Source organism: Chlamydomonas reinhardtii, chromosome 1 (genome assembly GCF_000002595.2).
Source record: "Chlamydomonas reinhardtii strain CC-503 cw92 mt+ chromosome 1, whole genome shotgun sequence".
NCBI lineage: Eukaryota > Viridiplantae > Chlorophyta > Chlorophyceae > Chlamydomonadales > Chlamydomonadaceae > Chlamydomonas > Chlamydomonas reinhardtii.
Genome location: NC_057004.1, coordinates 5,740,462 through 5,759,840, shown reverse-complemented (window position 1 = coordinate 5,759,840; position 19,379 = coordinate 5,740,462). Strand labels below are relative to the sequence as shown.

At 63.7% G+C, this 19,379-nt stretch overlaps 3 protein-coding genes across 4 annotated transcripts; 1 reads left to right on the top strand and 2 right to left on the bottom strand.

The window, feature by feature from the left end:
• Positions 1-51: 51 nt before the first annotated feature.
• Positions 52-5,393, bottom strand: CHLRE_01g041100v5 (uncharacterized protein). The gene is made up of 11 exons (XM_001689633.3): positions 5,249-5,393; positions 5,038-5,163; positions 4,808-4,874; positions 4,399-4,646; positions 3,447-3,539; positions 2,892-3,191; positions 2,340-2,608; positions 2,063-2,144; positions 1,400-1,528; positions 1,075-1,152; positions 52-842 (listed from the first exon to the last, which is right to left on the bottom strand). Exons 1-11 carry the CDS (start codon positions 5,318-5,320, stop codon positions 543-545), a joined length of 1,764 nt encoding a protein of 587 aa, XP_001689685.2. The 5' UTR covers positions 5,321-5,393; the 3' UTR covers positions 52-542.
• A 2,144-nt stretch (positions 5,394-7,537) lies between these two features.
• Positions 7,538-16,253, bottom strand: CHLRE_01g041050v5 (uncharacterized protein). Of its 2 annotated transcripts, XM_043058804.1 has the most exons (13): positions 15,905-16,253; positions 15,507-15,656; positions 14,946-15,089; positions 14,332-14,420; positions 13,658-13,903; positions 13,277-13,442; positions 12,777-12,887; positions 12,419-12,494; positions 11,904-12,021; positions 11,358-11,540; positions 10,913-10,971; positions 10,319-10,477; positions 7,538-8,645 (listed from the first exon to the last, which is right to left on the bottom strand). In XM_043058804.1, the coding sequence occupies exons 1-13, from the start codon at positions 15,988-15,990 to the stop codon at positions 8,157-8,159; spliced, it is 2,076 nt and encodes a 691-aa protein (XP_042928718.1). In that variant the 5' UTR covers positions 15,991-16,253; the 3' UTR covers positions 7,538-8,156. The 2 variants fall into 2 exon arrangements, with proteins under 2 accessions (XP_042928718.1, XP_042928717.1); XM_043058803.1 differs by lacking the exon at positions 7,538-8,645 and having other exon boundaries at positions 9,202-10,477.
• A 100-nt stretch (positions 16,254-16,353) lies between these two features.
• Positions 16,354-19,379, top strand: CHLRE_01g041000v5 (uncharacterized protein). The gene is made up of 4 exons (XM_043058802.1): positions 16,354-16,538; positions 16,674-16,718; positions 17,026-17,081; positions 17,716-19,379. Exons 1-4 carry the CDS (start codon positions 16,437-16,439, stop codon positions 17,885-17,887), a joined length of 375 nt encoding a protein of 124 aa, XP_042928716.1. The 5' UTR covers positions 16,354-16,436; the 3' UTR covers positions 17,888-19,379.

Genomic DNA, 19,379 nt, shown 5'->3' with positions numbered 1-19,379 from the left:
TGTCGCCTGTCCGGGTGTTCAGAGCGTTAAGGTAGCGCTTCAGCTGCCTGGCACCATAACGCCTTACAAGGTATTGATACGACGCCATCCAGCAATCCCATCAGCGGTCACCAGCAGCGCCAGCCCGCTCTTCACTTGTTCGTGATGGAACATGGCAAGGGGCAGGAAAGCGTAGTCCCGATGTGTGTGGCTCCCACCCGTGCCCACATAAATGCGTAGCAAGAAGGGACAAGGCATTCACTTGTTCGCTGACGCCTCTGCAGGCATTGAGCTGCACTGCACACCTGGGTGGCTCCCGCCTGGCACCTGCCTGCCGGCTTGCCGCGCACTCGTATGCCGCTCATATCACACGTGCCTGACGTACACATGGCTTTAGTCTTGAGCTCAAACATGCCGATCCGGCTACCGCAACGTTTGCTTGGCCATGCGCTCTGGCTCGGGACGACAAGCCTCTCCTTCAGTGCAACTCTCCACCCCTTACATTTTAAGACCACCATATCATCCATCCGGGAGGCCCAGGCCCACCAACTCAACACGCTGCGTCACCGGCGCTTGCCAATCTTTGCACGCAGCGCGCCCACCCCGCCGCCCGCCTTGCCGCCGCCCGCCGCCTTCTTAGCCCGCGCCGCCGCCAGGTCTGCCGTACACCGCTCGCACTTACACACGAAGCCGTAGTCACGAAGCTCGGCTTGGCGGCGCTTGTACGGCAGGCTGACGTCAATGTACGACAGCGTGATCTCCTCGCCGGCGGCGATGTCGCGCTGCGCCAGCAGTGTGGCGGTGCGGTCGCCCGAGTCGCAGGCGGCGGTGCAGTTGGGGTCGCAGCTGTGGTTGATGCAGCTCTGGGGCAACGAGCGGCAGTGAGGCAGTCCGGGGCAGCGCCGGGGCCGGGCCGGGGTGGGGATGAGGGGATGGGTGGGTTGAACAAAGGGCTGTGGCGACCAGGCAGCACGGCACTCCGCGTGCGCGTAACCCAAGCTGGGTGAGGCGTGTAGCAATTGCCGGCACATTACTCGGCTCTTATTGTGCCCTGCCCCAGGCTCTAACATGCTTATCGCCAACCCGCGCTCTCACCTGCAGCGCCAGGAAGGCTGTGGCCTCGCACGGCGTGGCGTACTCGGCATCCAGCGCGTCCAGCAGCGGACCCGTCAGCTGCGCGTGCATCACAGGGGGAGTGTATGTGAGTGTGTTTGTGTTTGTGTGTGTTTGTGTGTGTGTGCGTGTGGTGCGTGCCAGTTGTACTTGGCTTGCTGCCATCACCAAACTCCGCACTTTCTACACAGGGTCAGCAGCCGCGCCCCCGCAACCTGGCACCCCCCACCGCACCACCCCCAGAACCCACCCACTCCGCCCACGACAATGCCAGGGGTGTGCCGCCCCCACGCATCCGCCCACCCACCTTGCACACGGCGGCCTTGTCTGGCCCCTCCTCCTGCTCGTCCACTGCCAGGAAGAAGTCCTCCACGGGCGAGCACACGGACAGCCCCAGGTTGTTCAGCTCGAACAGACCCACCACACTGCCGTACACCTGGGGGGCGGGGGAAGACAGAGAGGCAGAGAGGCAGGATGATGAGGGTGGGTGGTGGCCGTTACGTCTGGAGTGGGGGTGTCAGGCCGATTACGAGCTGATTCTGAATCAATTATTGCGAAGTACCATCGCTGAGCTCGTCTTTTGCCTTACGGATCTACACCATCGACATGCAGCGTGAATTCATATATGTACCAACTGTGCTGTAAGTACTATGCATGCTAATGGGACAGTTGCTACATAAATGAAACTCGCGCCGCATGTCAATGGTGTACATCTGAAAGACGAGCTCAGCGATGGTACCGTATCGTGCATCCATTCATCCAGAACTCGTCATCGGCCTGGGGTGAGCGTTGGGGCTTTGAAACGCGCGCGGCCACTCTCACTCTCACAACGCCGTGTGAAGCTAGCATGCACGCTTCGTATCTGTGCATCCGCCAGCACGTCATCGCACAGGGTTGCGCTTCCAGACAGACACAGACACAAACATAGCCACAAACACACGCACGCATGCCCACACCCACAACCACGCACCTCCAGAGTCAGCAGATCGGCTCCAAAGCGCGGGTCGTGCAGCGCCGCGGTCAGCAGCTCCAGCGAGTCAGCAGCCAGCGCCCTAAGAGGGAGACGGGGAGAGCGGGTGCGGTGGGCGTGTGATACACAGCAAGGGCGAGGCGGTCACACGTGTATCCATCATTCTGTGGTCAGACGGTCCAAGTGACCAAAATTTCCTGCTGCAACCCAGCCCCCGCACCCTTTCGCACTCTCTGCCCCCCCCCCCCCGGCTTGCTCCCCACCTCTCTCCGCGCACCTGAGCTGCTCCCTGAACTCCTCCTCGCTGTCCACATCCTCCGGCACCGCCACCGCCTCCCACCACACCCGCTTCCACCCATACACATACGGCCGCCAACCCGCCTGCAGCGCTGCCTGGCAGGCCTGCGGCGTGTGCTGCTGCGGCTGCTGGGAGGGAGGCGAGGTGGATGGCCCTGCGTCGGCCAAGGACCCTGCTGCTGCTGTTGTTGCTGCTGATTCCCCTGACTCCAGTGCCCGCGCGGCGCGTATCAACGTAGAGGCCAGCACCTGGGGGCGTGGGAGCGAGTTGGAAGGCAGCACGCAGAGAGTGGGACCAGGCGGCAAAGGGCGAGGCAGTCGTCGCAACAAAAGCCGCATATCAACGCAAACCAAAAAGCAACTGCCCGTGCTTTCAAGCTCTTCTCCGCGCTAGCCCGCACACCCCTCACGCTTGGGTCCCAAATCTCCAAACCGCCCGCTCCTAACCCTTCACTGGGAATGGTGACAACACCAACTCCGCCTCCCCTGCCTCTTACTCCGCACCTCACGCTGCCCACCTAGTGCTCCGCACCTGTGCCGCCAGGATGAAGATCTCATTGGTCTCCTTGGCGTGCTCCACAAATGTCGCCAGCGATCGCCGGTCCACACGCACCCCATGCAACACCTCCACCTCCTCCCCACCACCCTGAACCCCAGCCTCTGCGCCTTGCTGCTCCGCAGCCGCTGCTGCTCCCGCTGCTGCTCCCGCTGCTGCTCCAGCTGCCTCCGCTGGCGCTGGCCCTATGCACAGCAGACAGTGGAACTGCTCCCACGCCGCCGCCTCACAGGCCTCCCCGCAAAACACCTCGCCGCAGCGCCGCCGGCAGGGCACCTGCACGTTATGGAAAACACGAGGTGTAATTGCGGCATCCAGAGGGCAAGCTGCGATAGGGGGGGGTGTCCTGAGGGCGCTTCAGAAATTCGCATCCTTGCCCAAGCGCTTACACGCTTCTTGAGGCCTCGAGCTTTCAACTTCGACGAAACAAAAGGACTAGCAGCAGGCCAGCAGCTGCTACTACCGCTTTGGGACTAAAGCAACAGACGAGCACCAGTGGCAGCAACAGCTGTCACCGCAGCTGTCGCTCACCGGCGGCGGCAGTTGGAAGTCGTCTGCAAGTGGCAGCGCCTCCGACCCACTGCGCAGCGCCTCTATCCGCTCCGGCGTCACGTGCGAGTACACCTGATGGCAGGCAGACCGACAGGCAGGCAAGCAGGCAGACACCAGTGCCGGCAGGGCGCGTCAGATCAAGGACGCTTCATGTGAGCTGCCGCCGGCGTGCATGCGCGGTACGCGCCTCCATCCCATGAATCCAGCCATGCGTGCAACGCGTACGTGCACAATTGCATGCGCTAGTGTCAGGGAAATGCAGCACATGCACATGTGCGTGTGCGTTGTCTGCCGCTTTCAGAGGATCAGTTCGGCCTTTTGTGTTTCATGGCCAAGCAAGCCGCGACCCAGAGTCGCCCGGGGCGCATTGTACGCCGCAGCACCGCACGCCGCGCCCTGATGCACCGCCGCCAACCGCCGCCAACCGCCCCGCACATCAGCTGTGCCGGCCCCGCCGTCCGTGCCGCCGCCGCCAGCTGTGGAGCTCGCGCTGGCGGCGGCGCCGCCGGTCGTGCGTAGCGAGCCCGGCCGGCGGCTAACGGCTGCGGCGGAGGCCCTTGTCCCGTTTTGGGTCCCTGTGCTTGCCCTTGCGACGACAGCAGCCGTGGGGCTCTCGGCGTGCCACCGGGGTTAAGCAAGCCGGCGAGGCGGCTGTTGCGGCGCAGCGGCGGTGGGGGCGCCTGCGGGGGCTGCGGCGGCGCGCACCCGGGTAGCTCGGGAGGGCCGCGGCTCACATTGCGGCCTCATACCTTTTACAATCTCATCATCATCTCCCCCAAAAGTCCTGGCCTGTCGGTCAACCCGAGGTTGCGGCCTGGAACGCGGATGTATGCGAATGTATGCGCCATGCACGCATAGCACCGGTAGGTTTGAGCCACACGCAGCGGCACGCAGGCGCACGCAGGCGCGCGGCAGCACACAGCGGCCCCACCTGCTCCAGCCGCTCCCCCGCTTTGAGCGCCTCCTCCAAATCCAGATCCACGTCCACGCCGTCCTGAGATTCCCCATCGCCCTCCTGGTCGCCGCCCGCCCCTGCTGCTCCGGACGGCCCCGCTGCCCCGGCGGCGGCGCCGCTGCCGCCCGCGCCGCCGTCGCCGTCGGCCTGGTGGTGTGTGCTGGTGGCTTTGAGGTCCTCTACCAGGCAGTGCAGCTTGTGGCCAATCTGCTGCTCCACCGTCCCTGTGTGAGCGCAAACCGAACGCGTAGGCATAGTGTGTGTGCAGAAGCCAGTCAGCAAAGGACCTCCGTTGAAGGCAAAGTGGAAGATGCCAAAGCGAGTTGCAGCGGTGCTGGCAGGTCCTCCCCGTGGCGGACGGCAGCATCAAGGGCGGCGTACCCACCGACGAACCGCAGGCAGCGGTAGCAGACCAGTGCGCTGCCACGGTTCTCGATGTGTTGTAGACTGACCTACGGGCGTTGACCGGGGAGGTTGGAGGAGAGGGCGTTAAGACAAGGGGAGGGCCGCTGCTCTCGCACACGGACTGCGCTCGACCAGAATTTCTCCCCCAAAGTCGCTCAAGACGGCTGGTATCGCTTGCGATTGCAATTATGACCAATTCAAGCCACTTACAAGCGGCACTTCTGTGAACACCGTCTCGCCCTCGGGGATGTCCTTGGTCGCGAACACCCCCTTGCCCTTGCCATCCTCTGTGGCAAGCCTAACTTCAACAGTCGGTGCACCCAGAGCCGCCACAACCTGCGCCGCCAAGAGCATATCGATTTCAGGTCTCCGATCGAACAGCTTCATGTGTTACATTTCAATGGAAGGTCATTATAATCACCTCACTATAATACGCGCGAGCACCTTCCTCCTCAACGCTGTCAGGCTGCGGGAGAAGATATGATGCCGACATTCTTTGGGTTGGCGCGTCGGGGCGTCTGTGTTTTCGGTACTATTGCATGGCTGCGCAGCTGCTTGGTGCTCGATATAAATACAATGAAAGTGCCCAGACGGCCAGACAACCAAGGTTGGGCTGGCGCGATGAGGGGCATGGCCGCATGCGGGCGGGGCCGGGAGAAGCCGGGGCGGCAGCCCCGGCGGCTGACCCTGGTGCCGTACTACGGTACGAGTAAGTTGTGCCAGCGAGAGAGCGCTTCCCTCTAGCACTCTCGAGCAGGAGTGTGCCTTCCGTGAGCTTAGCGTGCCAGTGCAGCCAGGTGCAGCCGTCGCATTCCTTGTTGCCGGTTTGTGCGTGCCTGCCCGAAACCCGACGCCCGCCTGCCACGCAAAACCCTAACGCGGTCACGCCATGCGCAAATCCAGCGCATTACACACACAGAGCCCTGGCCCGTTGGGACCTATTCCACGCGTTCATAGCTCCGCGTCCACCGCAGGCTGGGGGGGGGACGCTGCCCTGCCGCATGCGATCCTGGTGGGCCCGCCGCCAGCCCTCGAGGCTCGAGCCACGCCTGCACATCCCGCGTGTCAGCGCCCAGGCCCCCACGCCGCGCCGCCGCCTCCACCGCCCACTGCCACTCCCGCTCATACAGCAACACCTCACCCGCCGGGCCCCGCTCCCTCTCCACCACCTCCCTCTGCAGCTCCCCTGCCAGGCCGCCACCTCCCCCACCACCTCCCGCCAGCGCTTCTTGCCCGGCTTCTCCGCCCCCGCCGCCCGATGCTCCGCCGGCCCCCGGGCCTCCTCCTCTTCACCCCCCTCCAGCAGCCACGCACTACAGACCGCACAGCAGCACGGCCTGGTCCTGCACTGTCACCTCCAGGGCCCGGTCGGCACTGGTGCGGTCACGGCAGCGCAGCCGCACACAGCGCGCACTCGCAGCGCCGGGATGTCGTGCCTGCATTTGTGTACCGTACCGTACACGCAACTGTTCTGCGAGGATGGATGCATGAAGTGCGGTTGCTGTATGGACGGGTGGGAATGTGAGGCGCACGCCGGGGGCTAGGCTTTTCAAAGCCGGGTGGACAATACGTCATTTGCGCCGCTTGCCTGGGAGGGTAGGCGGTAGCTGGATCTGAAGGGGCGGCAGACGTGACATGTGGCGATCCAAGTCCCCAGTCGCATCCAATCAAGGCCCATCGAACGCCGCACATCGTACGCATGCGTATGGCCGCAGCCACCCTGGCCCCAGCCCCACACTTACCAAGTACAGACTTTCCGACACAGGCCTGCGCCGCGGGCAGCCGCACTCTTGCAGTGCCTGCAGCACGGCAGGGCTGCGACCGGCGGCGACCGCCGCCACACGTACGGCCCACGCTCAGCCGCCTGCGCCCGCAGCTGCAGCAACGCGCACCTCACCGCCTCCGGGAGGCCGTGCCTCGCGCCCCGCCCCGCAGCACCACGGCCGCCGCATGCCGCCGCGCGCATGCACTCGCGCTGCCTGCCTTGCCGTTGCAGTGTTGCACGGCCTGCCCCTCCCTCTGCACCTGCAGCGCCCGCAGCCGCACCCTCAGCGGTCGGCTCCACGTGCAGCTGCATCGCGTCGCTGACTAGCCAGCGGACCACGCCCACGTGACCCGCCGCTGCGGCAGCTCCAAGCAGGCGGTCAAAATGGGTGGAGCAACAGCAGCACCGCACAGGCAGTCGCGCATCAGCAGCTGCAGCACCGGCAGGTGCCCGCCCCCCGCGGCGCTCAGCGCCTCAGCAGCGGCGCAGGGCAGTCGGAGCACGCAGCGGGAGTCCAGGTCCGGGTCAACGCGCGCCGCCCCCAGCTGCTCACACAATCAACGCAGCCCTGCCACATCACAGCGGGCCGCAGCCGCCTTCGCCACTACCGGCAGCGTCCGCGCCGCCGCCTCGCGCGCCTTGCCCACCAGCCGCCACAGCCGCGTCTCCCACAGCAGGCGCGAGCGGGCCAGACCGTCCGCTGCCCGCCCGCCCCGCCCGGGGCGGCAGCAGCGGCCCGGCCAATCCAGGCAGCTGTGGGGCTAGAGGCGGCGGCGCACAGGTGCACATGGAAGCTAATCCCTATGGGCAGCACGTGGAGCCCGGCTCACTGATGTAGGGCGGTCCGAAGGCGCCCGTCGCCTCCGCCCGCCGCGGCAGCCACTTGTCCTTGGCGCGCTGCCAATGGCTCAAAGTTTCAGCTAGCATAACGTATTTATCGAAGGATTTATTCCATGTTTACAAATACGCAAGTAGGAATTGCAAACGCTTGCTTCGTGCGATGACAGGCATGCACTTGCCCCTTTCCCCTCGCGCGGCCTAGCTCCCCTCACCAGTGTGTCCTGTCTGGTTGCGGTCCGAATGGCATGCCTGCGGACACCTACGCCCGCACAGGTATCTGCGCGTTTAGTAATGCCTCCAACGCTTCCGTATGGCGCGCGTACAACCTAGGCGCTACTCAGCAACATAAACACTGACACGTGCCACTCACATCCCACGTGTCGAGTAAACTCGTACCTTCCCAAACCCAGCCCTGTGCATCCGACGAAATCCCAGCAGTTTCCTTCGACATGTTGCGACATCGCGTCAGAAAGCGTGATATGACGATCCAGCGTGCCGCAGCTTTTGCTTCAGACAGCGGCTGGTGTACTGCCTGAACCACTTGCTCACATTCATGACGCCCACTCGGCACCTCAAATTCTTTTATGCACCGTAATTGTGCACACTCCCTTGCGACCACATCAAACCCAAACAAGGACGACGTTAAGGCACGCTACATGCTGCCCAGCTGCCGTGCACACCTGCAGACACGGGAACAGCACCAGCCGCGAGGCACGCCTGCCAACTACCGGTGCCCTGCCCGACCAGGCGCCGCGTCCGAGCGTGCCGTGCCCGCACCTAGCAACCCTACCGAGTCCCCGACACCCCCCGCCCGCCCCGCGCCGCCTGCTCCCGGCTGCCCGCCCACACCCCCTAGCTCCACTTCTGGCAGCGGCGCCGCGCCGTACGGCCTCCCGTACACAAACCCGTAATGCGCCCCGCCGCCGCCGCTGCCTCCAAACTCCAGCCCATCAATATCGCCACCGCCTCCTCCACCTGCCCCTACGCCAGCGGCCGTGTGGGAGCCAGCGCGGTGGTGCGGGGGCCCGCCGAAGGTGTGTGCGACGTCGGTGGAGGGCCGGTTGAGCGCCGTGCCGGAGTGCACCGAGTCGTCGTCGGCGACAGGGGAGCCGTTGGGGCTGCTGCTGGGCGGGATGCCGTGTCGCATCAGGTGCTGCTCCAGGGGCGTGCCGCTGCCGCCGTCGGAGCGGGTGCGCGCCAGCTCCGCCTCGCCCTGCGGTTTCAGGAAGCAGAGGGAAGGGGCGGGAGTGAGGAAAAGGGGAGGAGTGAGCGGAGTGTGTACGATACTGCGTGCGCAAACACTTCGACGCGAGTACGGTACTTTAACATTAGTAAAGATGAAAATGATTGGCGCAATATCAGGAATAAAAAATGCACGAAAGTCCCACAATAAATATGCAGTAGCTATATCAATGGCGATACACGCGGCCAGCCGTCGAGTACGGCAAAACCCGCGTGCCAACTTCCCCAGCCGCCAGCTGGCCAGCCCCACATGGCTTCGCGCGCGTCTGACCCTCCAACGCACACGCGTTCAGATAAATACAACTAGCATACGGTAGTTAGCGTTGGCACAATTTTTCTGGCGTAAAATAAATACTAAGAAACAATTCACGAGCAAGTGCTTTGACCGACACGCGCGCCCACCCCAGCCACGGACAGCGGCTTCTGCTCGCAGCTTGCCTTCGGCCCCTTGATCGCGATTGTAGTGACTTCTTGCACACACGTAGCGCTATAATGAGAAGTTAAACTGCTCCTGACAATATTGCCAGGGGCGCTAGAACTTTGCTTCCTGTTTCTGTTGGCGCCGAGAAACCCCTTTGCTTGGACCGAGCCTTTGGCAAAGCAGCACATGCAGTTGGTGCATCGCCCAGCATCACCGGTATCATACTCACCATAGGCTTGTCCAATACATATAGGCAGTACTTGCAGCCTGCTATCTGCGTGTCCGAGCATACGCCAGCGAGACAGTCTCACGTGTAGCGCACGTGCAAGTTTACCGCCTCCCTTGCCATCACTCGCTTCCCTCCCAGGGTCGGGGCAAGATCCGCGCCGCCCGTTGAGCAAGCGCGCAAGCTACCATCGCCCATTCGACATCCTGCACCGTCCAGGAGCACGGAAATGCCGCCATCCCCAAATGTCCGGCTCCCGACATCCCACACCAGCAAGCCATCCCACCTCATCCCACCTCTACCAATCCACACCATCTCACACATCAGACCGCGCTCCTCACACACGACCGCCTCCTCCCCCGCCACCCGGCGTACCACTGCCTCCACCGCTGCCACCGCCGCTGCCGCCGCTCGTGAAGCCGCCGCCGCCGCTGCCGCCCGCCAAGCCGCCGCTGCCACTGGGGCCGCGCGTGCCACGGCGTGCCGCCGCGCGCCTGTGTGCGCCCGCCTTGCCGCTGCCCTCTCGGCTGCTGCCGCCGCCGCTGCCGCCTCCCCCTCCCGTTGCCACCCCCGGGCCAATCTGGATGCCCAACGCCTCTAGCTGTGACCGGATGTCCGAAGCGTCAAATCCTCCCGCCTCCGGGACAGTTCTCAACGCGCCGCCAGCACCAGCAACACCAGCACCAACGCCCGCTTGAAAACCAGCACCACCACCACCACCACCGCCAGCATTACCAGCTCCTCCGGGCAGCCACTCCACGCCACGGCGCCTCAGATCCGCATCAAAGCCCACGCCCGCGCCGCCCCACACCACGCCCTCGCCCCCGCGCCGACCCGCGCCCGCCTCACGCGACCGCCCGTACCCCCCAACCTTTGCCCCGCCACCGCCCGCCATCCAGCTTGCACCGCCGTTCCCATCCCACACTCCACCACCACCGCCAAAAACACCAACACCAACGCCCGTTGCGTCCACGCCCTCGCCCAGCGCCGGACCCACCTGCGAGCGGTGCATGCCGTACGTGAGGTAGACGGTGGTGCCCAGCACAAACCACACAATCCACCGCACGTAGGCGGGCCAGCCCAGGCTGCCGATCAGGTGCAGCGTGGCCAGCATGCCGGCACTGGGCAGCCAGGGCGACAGCGGGCAGCGGAACACCTGCGGCGGAGGGGAGCGGGGTTGCATGCATTAAGTTTACGCAGTGAAGTCGTAGCCAGGTACAAAGGTACAGGAGCGCGGTTACATGCATCCATGATCATTTAAGACGTGGAGGCGGAGCCAGGAATAGTAGAAGGGGGGTGTTCTAGATACCAGCCCAAACTGGACCGAACTCAGTGCGAAAGAGGGGGTTTGAAGGGGGGCCAGGCTGGGGTGGCCAGGAGAGGGAGGGGGAAGGGCGGCTGCAAGGTCCGTGGTGGAGCAGTAGAGAGTGGGCGGGTGCGGCGGGTGCGGTGGGTAGGGTGGGTGGGATGCGCGCGTGCGGAATGGGGGTTGGGATACAGCAAGAGGGGGTTGGGAGGACAGACGGAAGTGAGCGGTGGGTGCACAGCCCCGGCGCCCGGCCCCTGGCCCCCGGCCCCGGCGTTGCCTCACCTGGGGGACGTACTTCACAGGCAGCCTGTAGAAGGACAGCGTTATGGCGAACCACACGACTGCGCGGGCGGGCGGCAGGAGGGGGAGTCGTGGTTCAGGGTACATTAAGCACACTGGAAACCAGCGCCATGGCCCGCATAACTTCCACCATACCTAAGCACTCACCCACACGTGCCCGTGCCCTCTTCCAACAAACGGCTCCATACCCTCGGCACTCGTCCATGCGCAGCAACCATCCCCACCCCTTGGTTGGGCGACGAATCCTTTGCTACTGGGACCTACTGGGCTCGGGCACATAACCCCTACAGCCCTCGCACCCGGTCCACCCCCTCCCTGCTGCTGCAGCTTACAGTCCACCCCACGCCGTACCTCTAGGCCCCATACCCTTCCCTCCTCGCACCCGCCCCCACTTTCTTCCCCACCCCCCCCCCCCCCACCCACCCACCCAGGAATATCGCGGGCACCCATGCGGGCGCCGCCTCGGTGAAGGACACGGAGAAGCACACCGCCGCCGCCACCACGCCGCCCAGCCGCCCCAGCACCGGCCGCAGCGGCTCGCCGCTGCCGTGCACGTAGTAGCGCCGGAACAGCACCCCCGCGCACACCGAGCAGAACACCACCAGCGTGCCTGCGGGCGCATGGATGTGTGTGTGTGTGTGTTTGTGTGTGTGTGGTTGTGTGGTTGTGTGGGTGCATGTGCATGTGTGTGTGTGTGTGTGTGTGTGTGTGTGTGTGTGTGTGTGTGTGTGTGTGCGCGTGAATGGGATGGGGTTGCCATTCGTTTAAACCAGTGTGAGCGGGTGGTAAAAGCCACAGCGTGTGTGTTACAGCCCCCACTCCCGACCAACCCCGTGTTCCCTGCGTCCCCCACTCCTCACCACCTCTCCCCCGGGCCCGCATCAAGAACCACTCTCGCCCCCTTTTAGCTTGGTTTGGTTTAGTTTGGGCTGGAATTTACAACCCCTTTCACCCACCCCCACACCCCACGCACCGATGGACACCAGCTCCGCCAGCAGCTCTATCTCTATGAACAGCGCCAGGAAGCCGGCCGTGAACATGGTGACGTAGGTGGCGTTGACGGGCGTGCCGCGGGTGGGGTGGACCTTGGCCTGGGGGGCGGGGGGGATTGGGGGTTGGGGGATGGGGGGTTACATTCATGATTCTTTAAGAAGTGAAGGACGTGGGGGGAGAGGAAGGCGGGCGTGGGCGGGGTGGGAGGCGGAGGTTCTATGGCGCGGTTAGACGAGGGCGGTGTTGCGGGAGCGGGGTGAGCAGGCTTGGGGACGGGTCCGTTGCGGTTCGTGTCGAGTCCCCGATGAAGGGCGGTGCTGGATGATGTGGGTTGGCGGCTCAGCCCAAGCTCCCGCATCCCCACCAGTACCACCTCGCTCTTTTGCAGTGGGTTCGGTATAGTGTGGGCTGATATGTACAACCGCCCCCACCACCCCACGCCCCCACGCCCACCCCCGCATCCCCACCACCCCCGCCCCCGGCGCCGCCCCTCACCAGCCACGCGGGCGCCAGCGACTGGCGGCCCAGTGTGACGTAGATGCGCGCCTGGCCCAACAGGCTGCCCAGCAGACTAGACGGGGAGGGGAGGGAAGAAGGGGGATTGCAAGGATTGGTACAGAGGGGAGGGGGGAGTGGAGCGGCGGGAGTAAGCAGTTTGGAGTAACGTGCAGTTCAGGGAATGGATGTGACTGAACACGTCCAGGCTTCCCAGCTTCTGTACCCAGCCCCCAGCCCCGTCCTCCCAGCAGCTCCCCGCCTGTTTCCACACATCGCAACAGCGTACACAATTGCCCCCGCTAACACACAGGTCTCTTTGCCATTTCGTTGTCCAACACACACACCGCACACACACCTGGTGACGATGCCTGTGAGCGCCCCTGCCGCCACAATGCGCTGCGCCCAGCCCAGGCCCACGTGGTCGAATGCCACCGCGAAGGGCGCGTTGAGGTCGATCACGGTGTAACTGGGGGAACGAGCGGGCGGGGGGTTTGTTAGATACCAGCTCAAACTGAACCGAACCCAATGCAACAGAGCGAAGGGGGGTACATTCACGAGCATTAAGTACGTACAGTAGTATAGCAGACGCGGGGGGTTTGCAAGGATTGGTACAGAGAAGTGTTGCGAAGCAGGCAGCAGGCAGCGGTGGGGGGGGGATGATGGCGTACCTCGACCCGGGTTTGCCGGCACGCGGGACGCATAAAGCACTGCAGTGTACCCGCCCTGCGTCCCCCTGTCGTCCCTCCAAGGCTCTCCAAGCCCCCCCTCTTTCTCTCCCCCCGCCGCTGCCCCCCCGTTTGGTTTGGGCCACTGCATACAAAAAAACCCCTCCGCCCTCCCCTGCTTGCCCCTCACCTCTGCATGCCGGTGATGGCCAGGCACATGAGCACGTAGAGGCAGGTGCAGATGGCCAGGCTGCCCACGATGCCGATGGGCAGGTCGCGGCCGGGGTTCTTCACCTCCTCCGCCGCCGTGGCCACCGTGTCAAACCCGATGAAGGAGAAGAACACCACCGAGGCGCCTGCAGGAGGGCGCGGGGTGGGGGGATGAAAGGTGGAGTTACATTCATGGGGACGTGGGGCTGGCAGTGAGTGTGGGGCCGAGTGGGTTTGGTGGGTTCTTAAGGAGGCAAGGAGGCAGCGAGGGGAAAGTGCGGCGCGTAGTTTGCGCCTCCCTTCCCACGCCCGCCCACCCACCCACCCACCCGCCCAGAGCCATCCCAGCGCACGCACGCACCCGTGAAGATGCCGCGCGCGCCAAAGGGCGCGAAGGGGTGGTAGTTCTCCGCCTCAACGTGCGGGAAGCCGGCGGCCAGCACGAAGATGATGAGCGCCACGTTGAGGCCGGTGACCAGGTTGTTGAAGAGCGAGGAGTCGGCTGTGGAGCGCATGAGGATGAAGGACATGCCGATCACGGACGCCAGCGCCGGCAGGTCCAGCGTGAACACCGAGGCCTGCAGCCTCAGGTAGCTCACGTCGATGCCTGCGCGGGGGTGGAGGGAGAGGGAGAGGGAGGGGGAGGGGGACAGGGAGAGCGAGACGGGGGAGGGATGGGTTGGGGATGTGTGTGCGAGATGGGGAGAAAGTCACCGTGCACGAGAAGGAGCGTGGCACAAGCACTGCCAGCCACAGGTAAGCTAACACACATCGGCCCCTGCCTGGCCCCGACCGCTCCCCGGCCCGTTCACCACGCACACCAGCGCCACCACAGCCACGACTAGCGCAGCTGTGTTCTGGCCACCACGGCCACACGCCTGCCTGTCTCCTTCCCCATCACCTCCCTGCGACCCCACCCCCCAGCACCGCCCGCTTCCTCTCCTCCAGCTTCCTCTCCGCTCCTCCCTCTCATCTCCCCCCAGCAATGCTTTATTATGGGATTGGTTCAGAGTTAACCTCCCAGCACCCCCGCACCAATGAGCGCCGCGGTGTAGGCGGTGAAGCCCTTGGCCACCGCCGCCGCCGACAGCGTATACTCCAGTACCAGGTCGCAGGCAGTCACCCTGAGGGGGCGGGGGCGGGGGTGCAAGGATTGGTACAGAGGGGGGGAGGGAGGAGGGAAGCGGAGGGTGTGGGAGTTTGGGTATGTAGCACATACACGCACACCGCCTTCCGCCCACAAGCAGCACAACGCTCGCCCCCCCTTTCACCTCCCCAGTTCCCCCATGCACCCATCATTGCGTCATTGCGGTCGCCTAGTAAGAGGTTCGAGCGCGCCGTGAGGAACTATCCCTCCTGTCCCGTTCCTGCCCACGCCCTCATCACCATGCTGCCACCAACACGCCCTCCGCGCCCTCCAGTCCCCATCCCCATCACTCCCAGCCCCGCCCTCAACCCCTCCAGCCCCCCGCCCCCTTGCCCCTGTCCTGCGTCCTCATGCTCCTGGTTTTCGATTTGAGATGCTGAACACCAACCCCCTCCCCCTTATCGCTTGCAACTAACGCCTCTGCCTGTGCTCCGCTAGTTTAGCTCAGTTTGGTTTAGTTTGGGATGGTATTCACAACCCCTTCCCTGCCTCGCAAACCCACCAGGCCGCGTACTCCCCAAAGGTCATGGACACGTAGTTGAACGCGCCGCCCGCCACAGGTAGCTCCGCCGCGTACTCGGCGTAGCAGAAGGCGGTCAGCATGGCCGTCACAGCCGACAGAGCATACGACACCACTACACCGGGGCTGAGGTGAGGTAGGGCAGGAGGAGGAGGCAAGGAGGTGGGAGGCATATCAGTTATGTGCCCGAGCGCAAACCAGCAGGTGGCTAGATGAACTCGCGGAACGGCCGGTGCGGCGTGCGCAAGTGGGTTGGCGTTTGCAGGCGCAGGCGACTCGTGCGAGTGAGGGCTGTGATGCTAACGCATCGTAATGCTGTGGCGGCATGTTGGGGATGTGGGGACGCGGCACGGCAGTAGTGCCGTACAGTGTTGACACGGCGGGTCAGGCCGCCAGGCCACCCCGTTCACGTGCCTGCCCTGGTGCAATCGGCTATCCACGCCCCGCCATTTCCGTTCCTATGGCCTCCCCGACCCCATCCCCATCTCCACAAAACACACCGTGTCGCCCCCGTTTCCCCCCCTTCCAGGAGCCGCCACTCACCCCGCGTATTTCCTGGCTGCCACGCCCGTCAGTACGAACACGCCCGCCCCAATGATGCAGCCGATGCCCAGCATCACCAGGCTGAACGGCCCCAGCACCTTGTGCATCTCAAACCCGCTGGCCGTCTTGTCCTTCTGCTCCTCCATGGACCTGAGATTGTCAAACGGCATGGTAAAGGAGAGAGGGGTGTTGCGCGGGTGGCGTGGGGAGCGTGGAGGCAGGGCGCGCGGTTGTGTCCCTGCCGGTCCAGTGAGTGCAACAACTACGATTTTCACTCTTGCTCTCCAAGCCGCTGCACGTGGTGCATGACATGCTAAGCGCAAGGCGGTGCGCTGGTTCCAGCAAAGCAGGCCAGCGCAGAGCCTGCACTCCCCGCTGTGCTCATGCTCGAGGCGCACCTGACCACGAAGGCCTTCGACCTGAACTTTGCATATGTGGACTTCAGTTTGCTCTTTGCCCGCTCTATTCTCCCAGTCGGCGCCATCGCGCCCTTGCTGTTTGGCGCTTTCGCGTCAAGTGATTCAATGATGCTCCTCTCCGTGTGTGCTGACTCAGGAGCGATGTTATGGCTACTTGTGTCAGGATCACGCAGCAATATACACGATGTCAAGGGCTCGTTCTACAGTGGTCGGGCAAGGAAGCTAGGGCCAACCTCCAGTTGGACATGAAGCTTTGTGTTTGACGCTTTGCTTATTTATACAAGCGGAGCAGCAGCTACAAAGTATGAGTTCATCAGCAAGAAACCTGTCCAGGGTAGAGACAGACAGTCCATGCAATCAGTCGGTGTCTAAATCCATGCGCTAACACATCGTGTTACACCAATTGTTTGCATGTTGATCTGCTCTTAGCTGATATCATATAAGCCAGTCTTACAGAAACCCTGCACGCGAGTTGCAATTTTTAGACAACTTTTCTGCACGCCCCTACAAAATGGCCGACGACGACCGTGATGAGGAGGAGCAGCCGCAGGAGGACCTGAAGGACCGGCAAGGGCGTGAGGCTGCGGCGGCTATGAAGAGCATGGACCAGGAGGCAAGCGGCTCGCCCGCATTCGGTGCTTGATAACGTTTGGAGCAGCAGTGGCTTATATTCCAGATCTAGCCGGTAACTGCACAGTGGCGCTGGTCTGGAATTCGATCGAACGGCATGCCTGACTACCCGCTGCAGGGGCCAGAGAAGGAGCAAAAGATTGATGCCAGCAAGGTGCAACAGGTAGGGCGGCAGATGCGGGTCTGGCAGGGGTGAGGGACGGAGGGCGGGCCGGGCGCGGGGGACAAAAGGGGGGAAGTGGGAGCTGGGGGGCAAACCGTGGTGGCACACGGCACGCACAGGCCGGTGTGGGTGCGGGCGCACGGGCTGGTTGCCCAAGTTTTGCCTTCTACAGCGTAGCGGCGTGAGAATGCAAGATTGGAATCCGCAGGGAGTCATGTGAAACGTCAAGGTTATGAGTGCTGCACGCAGTCGTACGGCTCACACCCACTTGCCGCGATGACTTGCCGCTCATTCTTTAATCACACAGGCGATGCAGACGCTATTCGCGGCACAGAAGGCCAGCAAGGACGCCGAGCGCGCTCGGTGAGCCAACTGGGTGACCTAGGTGACCTGGCCCTTGGGTCCCGGTCCCGGCGGCTTGCATGCGTCTCAGCGGGAGCTGGACACGGGAAGCTAGGGATGGGTTCGGGCAGTGCAGCCCAAGCCCAGGCTGGGCACGGGGCGCCGCGACTTGCGGGCGGGTCGGCCGCGGTATGCATGGGGCTGAGGCAACGACTTGGGCCGGGGGTGCACGGCTACTCGGGCCACACCAGGGCCAGGGCGCAGCGCGCATGCTGAGGGGTGGAGCGGTCGGGTCCGCGAGCAGCCGCGGACAGGGTCGGGGCGATGTCAGGGCTCAGTAACACGGAAGGATGGGGAGGCCATCAAGATGCGCAAGTGGCTTGGTGGGCGGGGCGGGGCGGGACGGGCATCCACCGTGCCTTCCACGCTGCCACTCATGGGCCCAGGTCAAATGGGTGGCAGTCGCGCGGGGTCGATGTGTCTCAAAGGCTCATACCCAATGCCGCACTTTCGCCGCATGCTGCCACTGTCGCCATACCCTCCCCTGCCGTGCTCGCCCCTTCGTGTCTCTGATTTCTACTGGGAATGGTTCACACTCGCACCTTCCCCACTCCCCCACCCCACGCACCACCACTCCCCTCAACGCCCCCTGCAGTGAGAAGGAGCTGGCCGCGGTCAAGGTGGCCAAGGAGGACATCGACGTGCTGGCGGCCGAGTGCGAGTGCAAGGACCGCAAGGCGGCGGAGCGGGCGCTGCGGCTGGCGGGCGGCGACCTGCGCCGGGCGCTGCAGGCCTACCTGGAGGCGGGCGGCGTGCTGGCGGCGTGAGGGGCAGCAGGGTGTGTGAGGGGGGAACAGGGCTGAGGTGGAGCAGGGTGCGTGAAGGAGCAGAAGGCGGGCAGGAGAGATGCGGTGGCTTGCAGAAGCGTGTGTTTCGTGCGTGTTGGTGGGGTGGGTGGGTGAATGCGCGGGGGGCGTCGTTGGGAAGGGAAAGAGGTTGAGCGAGGAGGATGTCGACGCAGAGACGGGGCCCTTCACCACGCGCGGGCGCGGACTGCTGCAGGGGCCCCTGGACTGCTGCTGCTGGGAGCAGGAGTCTTGTGTGAGCTAGCGTGTAAGCGAAGACGGTCGGGAGCCCTCTGCGGCGTGTGCAGGCAGGAATAACTGGAAGTGTGACAGGCGTAAGGAATTCCGGGTTGGCGCCAGACTAGCGTGGCTTGCGGTTGCTTACTGGTAGAACCGCAGCCCAGCAGCTGGAATGTTTGTGCCATTGTGAGGCGGAATGCCGTGGTGGCAGCAGGAATGCAGGATGTTAGGAGCTCTTAGTACCGTGTGGGAATGCCCAAGTGTGCTCTGCTTTGATACCTACTAGGCCCCCATGCTTGCCTAGTCCTGCAGCTGAGCCTGTCAAGCTGCACACTCTACGTACACGTTTACAATACAACCAAATGTATATGCCCGGGTGCATGCACCGTGGTGATACTTTGATAAGCGACACTGCGACATCGTTGTTACCCGCGCCGCCACCCAAGCCTGGCTGTGGTAGCACGCCACAAATGCAGCTGTCCGAACAGCAACAGGCCTTGAAGCATCTGAAGTAGGTGAGCTACCCTCGTCCTTATCCAGCTGCTACGCTCGCTGTAAGTCTCTTGCTAGCTCGTCCCAGTGATTTTGCACGCGTCGTATTCAACTGGTCTACACTGTCATTCACGAACGTCACTGATCGTACATAGAGAGCTACCGTACCGAGTGAATCCCAATCAAGGTAGGATCAGCTCAAGAAACACATGGACCCGCAGGCACGCAGCACGCCCTGGAAACAGCCCAAACGTCAGGGAGTCCAGAGACATAGTCTGTCACAGTCAAAAGAAGTGAAAATGCCCATAGGCCATCACATTGACTAGATACACGTGCACGGGGTATGCCTAACCTGCCCTGGCCCCTAAACCATGTATCGACGTTGGATCACAGCAAAAGATCACAATCCAAAATCTTTGCCGGACCACCAGCTTAATTCCGAAGCGCTCGCGGCTCGCCGTACCCAGCCCAGCAAACCCAATACACCGTAGAAGCGAACATGACGACAACACCGACACGCAGCAGAAGCAGTGTGCTGTCAGTGCGCGCAACAGCACCTAACGCACCGGCCGCGGCTGCAGCCCCAGCTGCCGGCACAGGGCGTTGCAGGTGTGTGTGGCAAAGAAGTTGTTGATGCCGGCCTGGCCCTTGTCTGTGGCGCCGTTGCGGTGGCCGCCCGAGGCGTGGTGGACGACCGGGTCAGTCAGCGTGAAGCCGTCTGTGGAGTTCCACACACCCTGTG